Here is a 20,371-nt window from a genome sequence, read left to right on the forward strand (position 1 = left end):
AAACAGAATTGACCATATTGTAATTGCAATGTTACTTGAATATTAAATAATAAAAGTTTTACTTATAATCTAGAAATATGTGAACGTGCATGTGTTAAATTTCGCGTATGCATAGAACCAATTCGTAAGATGTTAAAAGCACGGAAAGTATTTAAATTATTTAAAAAACTGGGCTTACGGTTGACAATTAATTTTTACAATAATGTTGTTTTATGCCATAATTTTATTATATCTTCTTCAATATATATTACTTTATGTAAAAACTTATTGATTTATTTCTAATTTCTATCATTTTAGTTAGAAAGAGATATCTAAATTAGAAATTGCATTGTGTGTTTAGTAATTTTGCTGTAGGCTCTATTTATAATGATAATTCTGGCAATATCAATTTTTATTCTATTTAGACTCATGTTATAGGTTGTTAAGTTCATATTACAGCTTTCTTTAAAAATCTTCACTGAATGTATCATATAGTCATACTAATGCTTTATTTTTTATCTCTTCATTACCTTAAAGACAGTGAAGTTGTTTATAGACAATACAGTCATGAAATTTATTCTCGATCATATTTGACATTGAAAATAGTAGAATTATTAAATCGTAAAAAAATGTATTATTTTCAACATTTTATAAGTAATAACTGGGCAATATAAAGAATGTATAAAAAAAACAATATGCGATAAATTTAAAAACGTTATATTTTGTAAATCAGTTTTATTTAGCAGTAACTCATATACGTGGATGAGAACGCTATTTCTATAAAGCATTAGCGGGAAAGCTACTAATCAACAAATATTTGAAAATATTCGTTTAAAATATTCGAGAATAGTTTCTAATTTTATTTTGTTTAACATTCATGAGATAAATTGTTAAGTAATAGGCATAAATATTCTTTTCCTTTTAATTACAATGATAACAGGCAGTTCACATCAATTACTAATCGCTAATAACCCTGAAGAGGTTAATATACGTAACTATATTTATTGCATTTGTTGCTCGTATTAGTGACATTACATGACTTTAATATTTTTAGAATACAGTAGAGGTTAAAGAATATTCTGTGCGACGATCGCCCAGGAATCTTCCAGCACATTTAAAGGTATGTTAACGTATTTTGATTACCGGTAACTTTTTAAAAGATGACACCATTTTTGTATTTATATTAAGTAGAACATCAGTAGTATTTTATAAACTTTTAAATTTAAATAATTCAAATTTTCTAGAAAAAAGTGAAGGATACATTAAATTAAAGGAATACTTAAAACTACTGATTTTATTTAAGAACAAGTAATGCACTAATTGTATAATTAGAGCAATAAATGCTAAAAATATTCATACTACTAAATACTGTAGTTTAGAATATATTATTGTATATTGATTAGATTGTATTACATACTTTGTAAAAAATTTAGTAAATTTTGAACTAAAACTTTCAATTGTTTTTATTTTCTACTTACAAATATTTAACAAAGTTTAGACATGAATTTTGAAAAGAGAATATTATTGGAGAACTGTCTTTAAAATGTTCCATATGTACTTTGAATTAACATTTTATTAGACATTTCCATGTAAAACATTTAAGTATATTATTTTACTTAATATACTAATAGTTGATATTTAGTATCTGCTATTATCCAGTCATAGAATTTTTTTAAGTATGGAATCATCTATATATTTCATTGATGAAGACATATTTTTTTAATATTAGTCAAGTCTAAATGTTTTTAATGTTTTATATTTATTTAATATAAGTATTTTGAATAGGAAAAATGTGAAAAAGAATCTACTATAAAAAGAGACGATGATATCAGTCTTTTACCATCAATTGTCTTCAAGGGATATATTAATTATACCAGAGATTTTAATGATTGTGCTAGTATCTGTAATGATATTATGTAAGATTTACATTATTATAATTAATGATGAATATAATATACCCTTATAAATATTTACCTATATTTTTGCATTTCTTCTTATGGTCTTTTTAGAAATGAAGTAGAGAATTACAATAATGAAGTAGTACCAATAGGATTTGATTTGGAGTGGCCCTTTAGTTTTCAAACAGGCAGTGGAAGAACTGCTTTGGTACAAATTTGTTTAAATGAAACAATTTGTCATTTGTTACATGTATATTCATTAAAAAAATTACCTGCTGCATTTGTAATTCTTTTAAGTCATCCGAAGGTAAAACTTGTTGGAGTCAATATAAAAAAGTAAGTGAATATGATACTATGCAACAATAATGTGGTATATGTTAGGTATGTTTATACTATGTTATATAACTTCTTAATTTATAGTGATATTTGGAAACTTGGTAGAGATTTTAAAGAATTTCCTGCTCAGAAAGTTGTAGAAAATAATTGCTTAGACAGTGGTCCATTTGCAAACCGAGTATTAAATCGATCTTGTCGTTGGAGTTTGGAAAAGTTAACAGCATTTGTGGTTAGTTTTTTTATTAAGTTTAATTTTGAATTAAAAATTGTAATACAGTATAAAAATAAGTAATGGAGTTTAACAATAAATATTAGTACTATTGTCACTGTAATGTATACAAACTTTTTCTTTTTTATTCTAGTTAAAAAAAAGAATTGATAAAAACCCAAAAGTTAGAATGAGTAAATGGCATATACATCCTCTAAGTGAAGAGCAAAAAAATTATGCTGCAACAGACGCTTATGTATGTTTATCATTTTAAGTAAAATATCGTTTTTAAGCATTATATACTAATATAATTTTATCATTTTATCATTAACCCCTTGCTCTACGATTTGAATTTTAATAATGTGTATCATAACTAATAGCAAAGTCAGTCATAATTCTCATTGTCCTTGTGAATGCTAAATTTTCTTTTTGCAGACATTATATAAGGGTTTCTATCTAATACTTTTAAGAAAATGTATTTGAATGTACGAATGTGGACAAGACTCACCTATGGGTTTTATGTTTGGTCAAATTTCCTTACCACGAGTCTCACATGATATTGTAGGTGCAGAGGTTAATATATTTACATTTGTTAAATGAACAATTATTTTTATTCTTTTGGCAGGTCTCATGGCTTCTACATGCTGCTTTACAAACGAAAGCTGATGAAAAAAATACAGAAGAAACAGTGAATTGCTAAAACATTCGAAAATCGGATTTAAAAAGAGTTTTCTGTCTCGTAAAAAGAATATTTCATTATTTTATTATTATGACTTCAAAAATAGTAAAAGTCTTATGGGCAGGTCGGTTAAGTTACACTGCTGGACTCAGATTGCAAAAAATATTATTTACTCAACATCATGAAAATTTAGGAAAAGATACTTCTAATACATTAGTATTAGTTGAACACAATCCAGTATATACAGTTGGTATTAGAGATAAGAGTTATACAATGCAAGATATAGAGAAATTAAAGGGTTTAGGAGCAGAATTTTTTAGAACGAATCGAGGTGGTCTAATAACTTTTCACGGACCTGGACAGTTAGTAGCATATCCTATATTAAATTTGAAACAGTTTAAAAGTAGCGTTAAATGGTATGTGTGTCAAATAGAAAAGATGATCATACGTTTGTGTGCAGAATATGGCATTAATGGTAAAACATCATCGAATACTGGTGTATGGGTAAATGACAAAAAAATCTGTGCCATTGGTATTCATGGTAGTCGTTATATAACAACACATGGTTTAGCTTTAAATTGTAATACGGATTTGAGTTGGTTTAATCACATTGTACCTTGTGGTATCGAAGGAAAGGGAGTAACTAGTATTAGTAAAGAACTTCACACAAATGTCACTATTCAAGATGTATTACCATTATTTCAAAATGCTTTTCAGGATCAGTTTGAATGTTCATTAATAGAGTGTTCACCAGAAGAATCTTCAGAATTACTTGGAAATGCTTCAAATTTATGGAATCATAATGCATGCCTGTAAAATGTTTTAAGTATATAATGTTCTGATTTTAATAGATTAATAGATTTTTTACTAAACGATAATTTTTTAAATAAATATTTTAAATAAAACACAGTTTATGGTTAATTTCTTTAGTACTAATACTAGTAACATGTTAAGACTTCCATCGAAATTTGCTATTTCTAAAGCATTGTTACTTCAAGAATACTGATAACTATTGGGTTGTTCGGAAAGTCATTTCGTTTTTCAAAATGGAGAATATATAATTTAATAAAATGTTTGTACTCTCTAGAAAAATCGTGTTTTATTTTGACCAAAAAAAACGAAATGACTTTCCGAACAACCCAATATCAACCATTCTATTTAACTAATCTAAAAAAGTAATTATAAAGCTTATAAAATTGGGGTTAAATGTACATGACGAATATATAGGATGAAACATTTACATGATTTACACTCTTAAAAAATTGATCACTCAGATAAAATATTATGAGTGATATAAAATTGAGGATAAAAAATACGATTAAAGTTATTGATTCTCGTTTCAATGAAAATGCAAAGAAGGCAAAAATTAAAGTTTCAAGCAAAATGCCCGATACTAGTTTGGCATTTTTTTTATGAAAAAATTAATAATTTTTTAATTTTTGTTAAAATAATTTACTATGTACAGATATCCGTATAATCATATGTTGATACTATTTCTTTGTACGTGTAGTGTATCATTGCATTTCGAGATGGCAGCAGGTGCACTATTTTATGTTTCAGTTTCTCTTCTATTCCCAACTGTTCGGTAATGAATTGGTTTGCAAATCTATGTCTAGCGAGTTACAAATACTTTAATTATACTAATCTTTTCTTATCTCCAGTTAAGAAATTAAATTTGAAAATTCTACATTTCCAAAAAATGTAATACGTTTGTTCAACACTACAAGGACCCTTACAATAATATATTCCACTAGAAAGTGTACTATTTCATTCTGGATACTGCCATTCCAGCTTTTATATGACAATTTTTTATATCGGATTCAATAAACAGAATTGTAACCATCGCCCCTGATTTATTTTTAATGTTAAATGTGGTTCAAGTCACAATTTTTATGAATTTTAACGCGAGTTGCCGTACACTGTCGATTTTGTCACTTAAACGAGAATTACTGTATTTCGTTTGTTCTATCCTATTGTACAGAAATGTGATTGCAGCTCCATTTCTCATTTGGAATTTGGAGATATTGGCGTACATCGGATTATTATTTACTACGATGATTAATCTTTCTCGTGCGAATTATTGCGTAATGCCTATTGAATTTACGGCGTGCATAGCACGTAACTTGTTAAAATTCGTCTTGACTCATTCTTTCCTTCTTCCGGTAAAAATGTTTAGAATAAGACTGAATGGGAGAAGGAAGAGAAGGTCAGTCGGGTTGTCTTGTTCAGCACGTAGAGGCGTGACGAGCGAAGACATAAACCTGTCGGTCATGAAGGAAGGTACGACGACTGGTTGTTATTTGCGTACGTATGCTCTGAAGAATATACGATGGTTGCGCCTTATTCGATGATTGCTGTGTGTTTACGAGCTCATTATCACTCGAAGAACAATAGTAGCAACCCGCGAAAAGATGAAACGCGTGGAGCGGCAGTTTATTCGAATATTTGAAACATCGCGGCATTTATGTGTTCCATTCAATTTGCGGGAAACCCCCGTAAGATATACTTGACGCTTTAGTTAGAAAGTGTACACAACGTAACACGAGAAGAAGAAGTAAACTTAACAATTTTCGATTAGAAATTAACGAAACATATCCCGAAACATTTTTTACTCATTTATTTATATTTGCCTTTGAACTGGTTATTGTAAATATCAGTTGCAGTTTTCCTTAATACTGTTACTGAAACATTTTTTTTTTTATACAAATCAACTTCCTTTATTTTCTGCTCGTGAAGTTGACGAGCGTTCGATCGAGTCTGATAAAGTTTTAACGGGAAAATAATATTTCACGAGGTGTTTCAGAGTTCATTTGTAAAAATTACTTTGTTATTACAAATATTCAAATATACAAACGTTTCGATCTCATCACGAAGGGAAAGATACCAAGTAAACGGTATACGCGTAACACTGGAGGAACGTTACATAAAATTACAATAATCGATGCAACACAGATTCAGGTACAAAAATATTCAATGCGAGTCAGCGTTATATCCAACGAATTTCTGTTACATAAATTTCGTACTTTGTTTATTTTATTCGTGATAATAATTGGTACAACAGAATACAATATCTCAAATTTCACGTTGCGATTACGGGTGTATATCTCGAATCGATGCATTAACCGAGGTAATGTCTCGAAGATCTGGAGCAACGATTACTGCAAAGGGCAAAACGACGAAGTATCGAAATCTATTCGTAGTTTGCAATCTTAGTGAATCCAAACCTTTCATTTCTATCGACAATTATCTGCAATTCGTATCGAAGACTGTTTTCGCTCCGATATGTTTGCATATGTACATTCGTACTCGTTAATAATAAATATTCATCGGTTGCTCAGAAATTCATCATCTTCGTAGATCCATTCATCATCATCGAATACTCTTCATACTTTAACTCCAGAGCAATTTGGTTTCTCCGGTCGACAAACACTGGTTTATTTTTAATAAAAATATAACGTCTAATGGGCCAGCATTTCCATACCATTCATCCGACTCATTATGCAAGCCGGTGTATCGTTTCTATCGAAAAGTAAAGAGACACTGGGGCACGTTAGAACTCGACAAAGCACCGACGTGACTTTCTCTTCAATTTTTAATCTATTGTGAAATATTCTTAAAAACTTACAGTTACGTTAAACAGTGAATTGACACGATGCATGTAAATATTGCGGTAATGCGTGAGAATTAAAGGACGAGTCAGCGTATTTAGCGTAGTTAGCGTAGTCAGCGTAGTTAGTATAGTCAGTGTAGTTAGCGTAGGCAGTGTAGTCAGCGTAGTCAGCGTAGTCATTATTTGTGTGCTTCGTCAATGTTTTGTTCCTACTACTAGCTCATTCAGTACACGTATATCCTAGAACTTTATTTACTTTTATTTCATAATAACCACCACCAGTATTAGATAATTCCCAAAATATTCAACAAAATATAGTACATTCCTCGGACGAATATATCCTATTAGGTTGTTCGTAAAGTGATTTCGTTCTCTAAAACGGAGAATATATAATTTAATAAAATGTTAATACCCTCTAAAAAAATCGTGTTACAATTCCACCGAAAAAAGAAAACGAAATGACTTTCCAAACAACCCAATAGTATAACGGACCCAATAGTAGATCGGACAGTCGTCTTTCTCTTAATTTCTCAACACCCTTTCACATCGAGTCGAGAGCTTTAGCACAAGCAGATGCAACGTTACGTCGTATCGGGTTGCTCGGAAAGTGATTTCGTTCTCTAAAACGGAGAATATATAATTTAGTAAAATGTTAATACACTCTAAAAAAATCGTGTTACAATTCCACCGAAAAAAGAAAACGAAATGACTTTCCAAACAACCCAATAGTATAACAGACCCAATAGTAGATCGGACAGTCGTCTTTCTCTTAATTTCTCAACACCATTTCACATCGAGTCGAGAGCTTCGGCACAATCAGATTCCGTCGTTTACTACGGAAACGTGTAACGCTTTTACTCTAAAACGAGAAACTCGACCGAACGCGGGTAACGCACAAGCGTTCCCATTACGCAAAAAGGTATCCATATTTTCGAGGTTAGGAAGCACCGTACCGGTGATCGTGAAACATCTCGTACGAAATATCGTGAAATTGCTCGATACGAGAGCAATCTCGTATCCGAGATTCATCACGGGAAAGTAAACGAACCGGTCCGATAGTTTTGCGCGCCGCTGTAGAGGAGTGACCGTCTCGGGTACACGGTCCGTGGCCACGTGCGCGGTATCTGAACGGTCAGAAATGCGGTCGTCCATTTCAGGTAGGAGTGACGAGCGCGTCTCGTAAGTTTCTTTCGAGGTTTCTGCGTCGCTTTCAATGGCAGATAAATATCGGGAGGTCCTTGCACCTCCTCTAGCCGCGTTGGAGGAGCGTTCGAGTTTTCTTGGGAGTTGCGTGTGCTGCAACGTGCGGGTGTTTTGCCCACGCACGTGCGGTGCCCACGCGATTCTTAATACGAGGCGCGTCAGCTGCGTAAAGAGCCGTAGGCTAGCCGCCGCGCCACGCCGCCACGTACGTACGTGTGGGATACCCTGCATACACCCCCGTAGCCTTTGTCCAGCAGGATAATTGTCCACCAGGCCGGAGTATCGGCGTGATATTGGTGTCGGATTCTGCCACACCTTCGGCCATTGTAAATCAATCGGTTGGATGGACCTAGACGCAGAAGTCTCGGGCTTTCCGCGGTACGCGAGCTTTCTCGCGAGACTCTTTCTTTCGAACTGTTCGGAGATCGTCTCCCGTGAAGCGAGCTTCGCGAAAGTTTGTTTTTTCTTTTTTTAATTGGCTCGTAATTTCGTCGATTGGTCCGATCGTTGCCCTTTACTTTGGTACTCTGTCGATTGTGCATCCGGAGAACGTTGCGCGGAATATTTCTTCACGGAGACAGGAGGAAATCGCACTCGAGACAGACCGATACACTTCGCGAATGATGTTCCAATGTTATTGCATTTAGCGCTGGAATATTAGGTTTACGAGAGGTGGAGGTATTGTTAGGATTTTTGTCCTAATATTGTTAGGATGTTTGAAGTATTAACATGTTACTAGTAGTAGCACTAAAGAAATTAACCATAAACTGTGTTTTATTTAAAATATTTATTTAAAAAATTGTCGTTTGGTAAAAAATCTATTGATCTATTAAAATGAGAACATTATATACTTAAAACATTTTAAGTATAAAATCAATTCTTTCAAGGTTCTAGAGTAGAATAACCGCTTAAGATACTTTTCCCACGTGTCTTAACTATCCACACCATTGACACACGATCTGTTGACACTATCACTTTTTCCAAATTATAGGTATACACAGATACACACACAAATCCTCGTCCACGAGTACTAGGTCATCCTCAAATCGATTTGTTTAAGGTTCAAGAACGGAATACCCCCTTGATGTCCCAAGGCGGCCATTTTGGAAAATAATGGCTGTTGGGGAGTAGCGTTCTCGAGTGCTAGAGGCGCTAAAGACAACTCGACTCTAAACGATGCCGACGATGGAGGCCTCTGTTTGGTTCGAATGGTACGGCGGTTGTCGATGGAAGAGTCAACCGATTCGAGTGATCCAAGGTCCTGTTCTTTACAAGCTCCAGGATCGTCAGGGTGCGTTGTCACGACTACCCTTAACCGTTCGACGTGGAGGTCTATCGTAGCAGCAGTTCGGTAGCTCCATATCGCCGGGTACAGTTTCAACTTTCCGTGTCAGTTGTGGTTAATTAACTCGTCCAGCAGAAACAGTAGAGGTTTGGCAGCAACCAATTGCGGATACACGAGGCTTGCAACCCGATATCGCACTAGTAGTTCGTACTTTGTGCAGACGCGTTGATTGGGTGTATCCCAATCTCTGGCCCAGGGGAGTCGTGCTCGTAGAGCTTCGAATCGGGAACAGACACGTTGCACAGGACGAGGGGGTCCTTAACGCGCCGTGGAAAGATCGAATTCAATTGGTCGTTCGAAGCCGCTTCTTCGATCGTGAATCATGCCGGATGCAATTTCTTTCGTTGTTACATTTCGGTTCGTCTGTGTCTTCGTACCAGCGAGCGACTTAAACGACCGCGGAAGAGATCACCTCTGGGTCCAAACGGACCCGTGATTTCACCTCGCTAGCACAAATACTTCGAAGGGATTATCGGAATTTTTGGTCAATCGGCTGTGGTTAAATAATAACTCGGTGTTTTTATTTTATCAATAAATCAAACTTTATCAATATTCCGGAAGGTATCTTTCGATATATCTTTTATTTTGTTTAATAAATATCGCGTATCCATCTAATAGAATCTTCTGGAACGTTCTAGAAGATTCTAGAAAAATATTCTATATGTACACATGCATGTATACGTATATACATTTGTATATTCATATATATATACATAGATGCATACGGTTACTAGAGATGATTTTTGTTGTATCGTCTTTAGATGGTATTGGAAATTCAACAGGGAGATTCCGTTATTTTATCGCAGTTTTTTGAATTTCTATGGAAAGTTGTACTAACGGTATGGCAGAGGAATATAAAAGTGTCTCTGGGTCCGAAGAGACCCACGCGTAGTTCGGGGAGAGTTAACTTATTCGGGATCTTAGTTCTTTCGCGTTTCGCGTGGAGGCGTGATACTGCCTCGATGATTTTTCTTACATTTTTTTCTTATTATTTTTTAGTTTTACGATATTTTAATCCGCTACGTGTGATAAACTATTTTATATACGAGGCAAACACCTTGAATTGTTTGTTAAACTTCAGCAAAAATGACCCAAGAGCAAACATCTTTACAACTACTGAAGACTGAAGTTAAAGTTTCTCGTATTCATTCACGATGATTCGAATACGAAGGAAGGACTTCGAGTTATGGCACTTCTTTAATAAATATATAATTATTTCGAGTTAGGTCTCATGGTAGTGATGGATACTAGAGAGTAGATACTTCCATAGTTTGTCATCTCCGAGCGATGGTGTTATAGACAAAAGTCTCGGTACCAGTGGGTGTTACACACAGAATTCACACTCAGTGGGTACGGAAGACTCCAGTCCCATCAGTTGTAAGGACATTTTCTCTTAACAGTCATCGATAATACAGAGTGTTCGGTTTTGGAATTTTCAGAAAACCTAAATCAAAGGTTCGTCAACTTTTGGATACCGTTTACGTGTTATCGGTACCATACGTTTAGCTATATCTGTACAGCAGACGTTAATCTGGGTCAAATATTATTAACAATTTCTCTCTGGATCACAACTCGTACGTTAGACCTTGATTATTGGGCAAACATCTCACCTCTGCATCTAATCAAGGTTTAGATTCAAGTTTCCGTACATTAGAACATTCAAACTGAAACTACGTTTTTCTACCGTTCTATAAAACTTATTGAACAGTATAGTACTAGGTTACTCAATAAGTTGTATTTACTTATTGAACAGTATAGTACTAGGTTACTCAATAAGTTTTATTTACTTATTGAACAGTATAGTACTAGGTTACTCAATAAGTTTTATCGAACGAAAAAACTTATTGAACAACCTAGTACTATTCTTACGTTCGGTCCAATGTCCTTATCAGAAGTCTCGCACGATATTGCAGGCGAAAGGGTTAATTCTTCCTCGAACCGTAGAACAGGGTATTCCAAACAATCACGCTACTTTATATATGGACATTTTCCCCTTACTAATTACCTCCATGGCCTCTAATCAGTTTTCGTGACTCCATTAGGTCTCCTTTGTAATTCCCTTATAGGCCCGTGGCATCTAAGCTAGAAAAAAAACAAAGTTAAAATTTGGTTGGAATTACCCCTTCATTTTGGCTGGTATTATCCCCGCGCCTTGTGCTCGGATCTTTGAGGTAATACACGGGGTTGAATTTAAATATTACCGGGAACTAAACGCGAGTTTGGCGGTAGAAGTATTTCTTTATTTAAATTCCAAGTACCGACTTACCTTGCTTAAAAATCGAGCACCGTTATAAGATTACGTTCGAAAATAAACGCTCGCCAAGTGATTTAAAAGAAAGATCGCTGAAATGACGGAAACGATGAATATTAACTGATCGAATCGCTACTAGGTGGCAAGAGAGCCGAGTAACCCGTTTTCTGTTTTAAGGAATAACGATATCTGAAATTACCCCGCTTTTCTCTATAATTATTTGTTCAGCGTTTAAAATTGCATCGATGATCAATTGTTGGTGTATAGGTGACCTCGACTGTACAACGAGGGATAAGTTTCAGCGAGCCGATCTATTACTCGCAGTTAGAAAAATAAATGAACGAAGATATTGAAAATAGCGCTCCTGTTCGGAAATTGATAACGTTACATTTGAACAAGCTTTGTCAAATATACGTAAAATCTTGTTAACGTAAGTATACTCGTAATAATTACTTTTCCACTGTTTAAAATTGCAACAATGATCAATTTTTAGGGTACAGGTGACATTGATTATGCAACAAGAAATAAACCTTGATGAGGTAATAGGTCAGTGTCAGAATGATACGTAGTTAAATGTTTAAATAAACGAATATTTTTTTTCTCGGAAATTAGTATTAGTATTTTGTCAGTCTACCGTAACCTTAATTTTGGGTCCGCCATTTTGTTCTTATCGAATATTTATTATCCTATTAGTAATTCGTAATAAATAAATTCGATATGCATACTAAGGTAAATATGACAATAAAATATGTAAATATGACAATTACTTAAAATATGCATTCAACAAACTGGGTGTACCATTTTGTTTTCAGCAATTTTGATTTCAGATTCGTAATTAGCGACCTCGAAAACATTCGGATACCAATTTTGGTGTAAATCAGTCCTTCCATATTAATGTTTTATAATTTTTTCCGGATATTGGCCGTAACTACTCACTATGCGACGCGACACCTACTTTGGGACCAATCATGGCGGACATTTGATTAGTTCTGGCGGTACCTTGGGCCCACCGTGATTCGTCATTTGCTTGTTTCGTCTCTCGTCCTTAATTTGGAACTCGTCGCTCTTAGTTTAGTCTTACATCTCGATCCGATCCAAGTATTAGTTTTGCATCTCGATTCGACCCAAGTATTAGTTTGCCTTTCGATGCGACTTTAGTTTGCATCCAACTCCAGTCAAGTTTAACTCTCACTAGTTCGAATTTCGTCTTGGGTCAATCGTTGCAATTCACTTAGTCGATCCTCGTCAAAGCAACCGTGGACGTAGTTTTGGGAACAGTCTAGCTGTAGAAGATTTGTTTATTGTTGAATACGTGCATCTGTGTCGCCTCACTCGGTTCGTTCAGTCTTGTGGCGACGTCTAGAGGGTGCGTTGAAGAAGCGAATGAATGAAAATAGAAAAAGGAAGGTAGAGCGTTTTATTATATTACATTATATACCTATCGGAGCTAGTACGAGGATAGTCTCAGACTATAGTACCCGACCTTTCCCATAGATGGCGGTAGTTGTTTTGAAAAGAATGACCGAGGCAGAAAGTACCGACTTACGAAGCTTAAGTTTGAAGGATGACGACGCTACGTTGTTTAGTATTTGTTTGACAGCTATCAATAGTGAACGGTCTCAGTGAATTTGTAAACATGGAAAAATTGATTATCGTTATGCTGTACAATAGTTTCATTTGAGAGGCCTCACTCCAACCGATATCAAAGCGGAGCAGAGCTCGACGATTCTCTCTATAAACAGGGTATCGAAGCTATTGAACATCATTGAGAAAAGTGTATCGATCTAAAAGGAGACTATATAGAGAAACAAACATATTTCTTCCCAAATTTGTCGTGTTTCCTTTCTTAGGTCAGGTACTTCTGGGACTACCTCCGCAAGGGAACTCGCAGAAAACTATCAGTGGTCGGTTTCTCTCTGCTGGTGAGTACGGTGCTGGCACGAGTCCTTTCAATGGAAAGGTTCAGAACTCCTTTGAGTTCAGAATTTCAGATCGACACACGCTGTGCAAACACATACGAATCTCGATCTTGCGAACCGAGAGTAGTCGTACGCGCACCGGTAATTATTTTTCCACCGATCGATCCGGAAACAAGAAACAAATAACCCGTTCCTCCACCACGATCCCCCAACAGTCGTCACCTTTGCGTTCGATGGCCCCTGTTTTGTCACCCGTTCGGTGTCTACTCGCGCGTGGCCTAAATTCCACCGGGTGCCACGGCGTACAATCGAGCCAAGTAAACACCGCCGTGTCGCGAACTTCGACCAAAGTCCGATAAAACTTTACCAAGAAGAAGAAGAAGAAGGAGTGGTGGAGGGCTGGCTCGTGCATATCGGAATCCACCAATTTACGAGCGTCCCTTCGTGCGTGCTCGCGAACTTCGCGCGAGATTTTATCCGAAATTTTTACCGTGGCGTCCATACGTCACGCGGAACTTTTACCTCGAGAAACCCGAGGTGCGGGTTCAGACGATAGGAGAGGGGTCTCCAGGTTGTGCAATCCAAACGGTTAATCCGACCGTTTGCCCCCTTAGGGTACTATGTGGGGGTACAGACGGGCCGAAATCGCGGCAGGGTGCATACGTAATTAATTTTTCGCGTTAGGCGCGCGCATCCCGCGTGGTAACGGGCACACCGACGCGGGACACGTTCACGGATCCTTCGTCCGGCGACCATTTCATCGTATCGAGGGCCGTGTTTCGCGTTCACCGGAGAAACTCGAAATTGGAAAACGGCCGGTCCAGAACCAGCGAAATTAATTGAAGTCTGAGTGGCGAGCGATGAAGGGGCTGGCGGCGGTGGTGGTGGTGGTGGTGGTGGTGGCGGTGGCGGCGGCCGTACGCCCAGAAAGAGGTAAACCCGGAAGCTCGGGCAGAAACAGAGGGAGCAACGGAGAGAACGGGAAAGAAGGTGGATGGGGGATGGGCCACCGGGGGAAAAAGAGCACTCCGGTCAGGAACAGAGCATCCGTGTCGCGAGAGAGACGGAAAAAGGGTGGACCGATTGCAGAACTTGGCGCAGACAGGCTGGACACGGTGCTCCGTTGGAACCGGGTCGTCTAATAACCGATAGCCCCTTCTAAGTGGACACGGGCTTGCTTCTTCGCCACACGATACCCAGCGCCGTTTCGCGTCCTACGGGAGAATTCAAATTTACCTTTTTTTCTTTTCTTTCTTTCTTTTTTTTTCTTTCCTTTTTTTTTGTCCCCCGGGGCGTTCACCTTGCACGAGACCGGGAGGGCTGCCAATTTCTTCGAACGGTTGATTATTTCATTCCCGGTAAGAAATAATTAATGGACGGGACACTTTCGTGCATCAGGGTCGGGACACCTAGCGGTAGGCGCGGAACGGGCGTGGGAAACAACGCGCGTGTAAAAATTACTCCAACCTGTAGGTTAACCGCGCGCGTATTACGAAACATCGGATTTTAAAAGCTTGCCAAGCGCGGGGAAACGGTTTCTTTCGCGACCAAATGGAAGTCGAAGCACCACGAAATCGATAGATGTTCGTATGTAAGTTGTGTGGAGGTTTTCAACGTTTCGAAATTCACGGTTACGTATCTACAATGGTTAAATACCTGATACGGAACATCCGGGATGTTTGTAAGGAAGAGGAGAAATTTCATTTGTATCGAAAATTAATGTTTATTTGAACGAAAGAGACGCGTCAATGGGTGTATTTTAGTTTTGGTAAAAAAGAAATTTTATCGCGGATATCGTACATTGAAAGATCTTTTAAAGTACCAACTTTCGATGCTACAAATTTTATTTGTATATACGAAAATAATATGGAGTTGTATAATATAGTGTAGTATGATATAATAGTATAATGTAGTTAAAATAAAGAATGTCGATGAACCGTTAATACGTATCGAGGAAATCAAATTTTTATCAATTTATAGTGACCAATCTTTCAGAAATATTCCAACACGCGTTCGTAAAACGTTAAATAATACATTTTTGATTCCAGAGAGCAATGTTACCGCGTTTCGTTTCGATTATTCGAGCAGACCTATTTCTGGAGAATTCGGAATGAAAACCATTGGAAGCATATTCAATTTAAATTAGTGTTCGATTTAAAATAAAAAAAAATGTAAGTTGTACTATTTAGGTGTGAACTTTTATTTGCAAGAATTATAATTTCGTGTCGTTCTCGATTTTAATAAATTGAACGAAGAACCTTGAACGTTCTCCTACAATTTTTTACAAGAAATCTAAATCGAGAATACGTTCAATGATTGATAAAAAAACAATATCATGGATCTCTGTCCTTAATTTTCTCGCTCTTGTAACGTAATTTTAAAACAGCTACTATTCAAACCTACGTTTGCCAACATTCTTACCCTTCACGAGCGTTAAACTCGTGCAAACTTTGCACGATGAATTTGCAAACATTCCTTATATACATCATTGGTTCCTCGAAACGATTCTTTTACTTCGATAATAAATCAGCATCGTAATCGATACTTGATACTACGATCATCCATTTATAAAGTTAAGATATTCCACTTTGGAATTTCTTCAAATATTGCATCTCTCTGTGCCCAGATATTTTTATTAACGTTTCCATTGATGTTCAAGTTAAGAAATTCCACTTTGGAATTTCTACAAACATCGGGTGTTTCTCTGTCCAGATTTTATTAATGGTTCTGTGTACAATATATGCGCGTACGTGTCTGTTCGCTTCGATTTGAGAGCGAAATTAATATTTAAAAGCTTTCCGAGTGAGCTACAATTTTGGAACCACGGTTGCGACGGACAGCAAACACCGATAAGCAATTCGCGAAGGATACGACAGAGGAAGTGGAGAATCGTGGACATGTGTAGGTAGTCGGTCGTACATGTGCCAATGCACACCTCCCATTTGTGGAACTGCATTTCCTATAATCTGCGAGCAATCACTTGATAATTGGCTGGCTCCACTACACGTATGTATGCACACGTCCCTATCCGTGCGCACGTCCTCAGATGGCCATTCGAAGGATGAAAATTACTCAGTCGTTGAAGTTCTCGTTATTTCCGTTTCATTTATTATACGATCCCACAAACGCACGTTCTCGTGAAAGAAATTCGGCTGTTTATCGCGAACCGTTTCCATCGATTTAATCGCCCTCTTTATTTCCTTGCTCGTCAAGAATTACTCGTAAAAGAGACCCCAAACGGAGCACGTTTAAATGGAAAAGTATCGTTCGAAAACGACTCGATGCAAATTTGTGAATTCGACGGTTACCATCGAAAGAGATTCGAGCAGATTATGGCGATCGACTGATTTAGATATTCCAATTACTTTTTCTATAATTAATCGAATCTCCGAGTAATCGATGGGGTAAATTTTGCGGTAACCTGCACAGATTTATACGTGTATACAATGTTTACTTTAAATGTCTTATCGTTCGCTGGAAAGTCAACGAATTTATAAAATTCATTTCTTGGAAGTATAATGAAAATATATAATTATTTAAAATAATAACGACACGTATGGTTTCATTTTTGCAGAGAAATAAATTTTACTGCGTTAATTCACCGAAAAGTATATTGCTCGATATTTAAATTACGCGTTATTTTATTTTATTGACAAATATACTCGTGTTGAAGTGAGCTTCGTCGGTAGTTATTAAATTTCGCCAAACATCAGGATCGTCGATATTCGACCGTAACAATTTTATACTTTAATTTCTTCTTTGATCACGATCATTTTCTTCCATCTCTTGTGTCAGTTGAGTTTCATAGAAATAGAAATGTAAATCTTGTTTAATTAATGCCTTTGCTGTTTGTCGATTTATTCCAAGTTCTCCATTAATTATCCTTTATAGGTATAATGTTTTGTTGGAACGTGTACTACGAGGACTACTCTTTGGTCCATCAATTCTGGTAAATAACGTTTCTAAATTTATAATTATACAGGGAATATAAGGTTACGTTCACGATTGAAAGTTTCTTGTAATTTTTTTTACATTTACAAAACGGACGATTAATTTTGATAACAATTTTTATCACGATTACACATTGTTGAGACGCTAAATGTTTCAAGATAAAATTGAACAGTTCATGCTACGCAATTGTTAACGAAATAGAAGTAATGTGAAAACAAAAGGGTAATTCTTCTTTTATGATACGCTGTATTAGTTTCCACATAAAAAAGAACATAACTTATTATCACGAATAACTGTTATCGACGCAAGATAAGTTACGTTTCGATAAATGATCACTCAAGACAATACTTTAAGCGACCGTGGTACACGAAACACTCAGAACAAACGAATGGTTAACCCTTTGCTCTCGAAGTACTTTTCTACACGAGAAACTGAAAACCTCGAAGAAATCTTCTAGATCTAAAATAAGAATAAATGATACAATAAACTTATCGAGATATTTCGCACCCTTTACAAGACACTTTTTTCATCTCAAGCCACGAAGGAAATTCTTTTTGGAAACCAAAAAAAAAAAAAACAAAAAAAATTTAGAAAAATTCCAGTACATCGGTCGGGTGATTCTCAGTTGCCCCTCGAGTGCAAGGTGTTAATAATAATTGCCACTTGAACGTCGCGGGGACCTTGGCCGCCCGCGAAACCTAACAATTCCAAGGAGGAGGGTGCAGTTCCTTAGTTTTCGCGAGTAATCGGACGTATCTTTACAAGTTTGTTCCCGTCTATTTAGCGAAGTTGAATTACATCTTTCTCTCTCTCTCTCTCGTCTGGCGCACAATAAAGTGCAAGCCTTTCAAGGAACAATAAAACGGACGCTTGTTGCGTCGTTCTTGCCCGCGAGTCTGCCTCCTCTCGCGCGAGCACCGTTCACTGGCGGGGTGTACCAGGTCGCGGTCGTCTGGAAGTTTTAGTTGTCGTATTATACGCCGAATTTATCGCACTTTCTTCCACTTCTGATGCCAACCGAAAGGGAATTCCACGCCGGGCGGTGTCGGTCGGCGTAAATGCGGCGTAACTTGTACACACATTTACACGTAAATGCCCGCGCAAATAGAAGTTTCACGCGCGTGCACGTAGACGGGCGCGGGCGGCTACGCCAATGGGAACGGTGGCCGCTGGCCCCGCGCGTGTCCCGTTAAATTGCTTCTGCGTCCGACGGAGTTTATTCTAGTAACACAGTTTCGGCTGTTCGCGAACGAGTTTGTTTGGGTCCATCTCGCTTAAGAGTAGGCGGTCCTGCGAAGGATGCAGGGGTGGTATGGCTGGGAAACGCGGGGGTTGGGCGAACCAGTGGCGCGGGACACCACCGTGCACCCTTCATATTTTCTCCGTATTTATGGAGCACGCGGTGCGATCCGCGCGGCGAGGAGAGCGCATCGCAAACGGTCCAATTTACCTACACCGTCGACGTCTTTTTCATTTGGCGGTGGCTGCTCCCTGATGCTTGGAACTTTTATCGTCGTTTGCGTTCCACTCGTTCAAGGGTCCGCTAATTTCGAACGTGGAGAGAGATTTGATAATTATTTACAAAACTCGCGTCCCGTACCACGATTCTTTATTTAGTTTGTAGAGAACGGAATTTTGGGCAAGCTGTGGTTCGAATTGTACGGTGGACGTTTATGGTTGTCGAGACGCACAGCTTTGAAGTATTGTCGTTTTTGTACTCGATTGTACCGAGTGACTTGTTGTTACGAATTATCGTAATTTCTCGTAATCGGGGAAATCAAAGTACACTATTACGAGCGAAAAGTAGCGGTTCGGGTTGCTCTAGTTCTGTTTTCAAGATAACAAAAGGTTTGTGATAATTTTATCTCGAAAATTAAGTACGATTATTTTTTTGCATTGGAGCATTCAGAAATGTATATCTTTCAGTATATTTTAAGACCTTTGAAGTCGACGAGGTAGTCGTTAACGTAAACAATTATCTGTGCACGATGTGTGTGTCAATAATTTAACTTGCTTTAAAAATTACACACTGTTTTCGCTAAAATATTTTGCATCTTCTTCTACGTGACATTGACTTAGATTTTGTTCAGAAATTTGAAAATTTTAAAACAGTATATTTTAGTAACCACGAGCGACCTCCTCGTGATTCAAAGTGCAGGTTATTCGGGTCTCCATCCTGCATAATGTATCTCAAGGGCAAGGTTATCGGTGTGGTGTAAGTTTTTGTGAACAATTACCATCGATTTTTCCTTTCGTTGCATTTTCTTTTTAAGCGTACAGTCTTGAAAACATATATACTGTACGTTTGATTACAGAATTAAAAAAATTAACGATTCTGTGGAATATTTAAGTTAGTCGGTCGAACGCAATTATCTATCTACGATATGTGTAAATAATATCGTATTACACTTAATAATAAGTGTCATATACACACATATATTGAATATATTATAGAAAGAAAGAAAGAAAAAAAAAAAATTGCAAGTAAACAAAAATTATTCTACACTGTCCACATTTTAGTTGCTCATAACACCACAGTCCCCTAGTTTCGGAATTAATATTTCATTCTCTCTACAATATTGTATCCACATTACGGTAATTGTGGATTGTTCTCTTTTATCAAATACAGAAAGCAGTATGACTAATACGAATTTTCCTTTCGTTCAGTTTTAACAGAAAAGTATCAACCATCTTGCTCGACTTACTTCAACGACCGATAGAACATTAAATACCAAAAATTTACAGACATTTTGTAGTAGGACTATATTTACATATACTTACATTAGGTTAGAATTTTGCACAGTTAAATACAGGAAGACTTATACAATGTCCTAAACCAATGCACTAAAATTTTCGAAAGTTAAATACAAGCGACTGTAGTATTTTCCCTAAAAGTAATTGTCACGTGGAAAATTATCAAGAAAGAGTACAAGTAACTGACTTGGGTATATTTTCATATATATATTGAGAAAATATATCTCCACAGTTTTGA

At 36.8% G+C, this 20,371-nt stretch overlaps 2 protein-coding genes across 6 annotated transcripts; both read left to right on the forward strand.

The window, feature by feature from the left end:
• The first annotated feature begins 701 nt into the window (after window positions 1-701).
• Window positions 702-9,112, forward strand: Wrnexo (WRN RecQ like helicase). Of its 5 annotated transcripts, none has more exons than XR_012993093.1 (8): window positions 702-960; window positions 1,034-1,099; window positions 1,765-1,895; window positions 1,989-2,213; window positions 2,298-2,442; window positions 2,576-2,677; window positions 5,277-5,404; window positions 8,974-9,094. XR_012993093.1 is itself a non-coding variant. In XM_076318893.1 (8 exons), the coding sequence occupies exons 1-7, from the start codon at window positions 910-912 to the stop codon at window positions 5,334-5,336; spliced, it is 780 nt and encodes a 259-aa protein (XP_076175008.1). In that variant the 5' UTR covers window positions 702-909; the 3' UTR covers window positions 5,337-5,380; window positions 8,974-9,091. The 5 variants fall into 5 exon arrangements, 3 of the variants coding, with proteins under 3 accessions (XP_076175008.1, XP_076175009.1, XP_076175006.1); XM_076318893.1 differs by having other exon boundaries at window positions 5,277-5,380; window positions 8,974-9,091; XR_012993094.1 differs by lacking the exons at window positions 5,277-5,404; window positions 8,974-9,094 and adding exons at window positions 2,857-2,982; window positions 3,047-3,183 and having other exon boundaries at window positions 703-960.
• On the forward strand, window positions 3,191-4,009 carry Lipt2 (Lipoyl(octanoyl) transferase 2). Its single transcript, XM_076318895.1, has one exon. The coding sequence runs from the start codon at window positions 3,191-3,193 to the stop codon at window positions 3,914-3,916; it is 726 nt and encodes a 241-aa protein (XP_076175010.1). The 3' UTR covers window positions 3,917-4,009.
• Window positions 9,113-20,371: the final 11,259 nt, after the last annotated feature.

The sequence above is a fragment of the Ptiloglossa arizonensis genome, chromosome 8 (assembly GCF_051014685.1).
Source record: "Ptiloglossa arizonensis isolate GNS036 chromosome 8, iyPtiAriz1_principal, whole genome shotgun sequence".
NCBI lineage: Eukaryota > Metazoa > Arthropoda > Insecta > Hymenoptera > Colletidae > Ptiloglossa > Ptiloglossa arizonensis.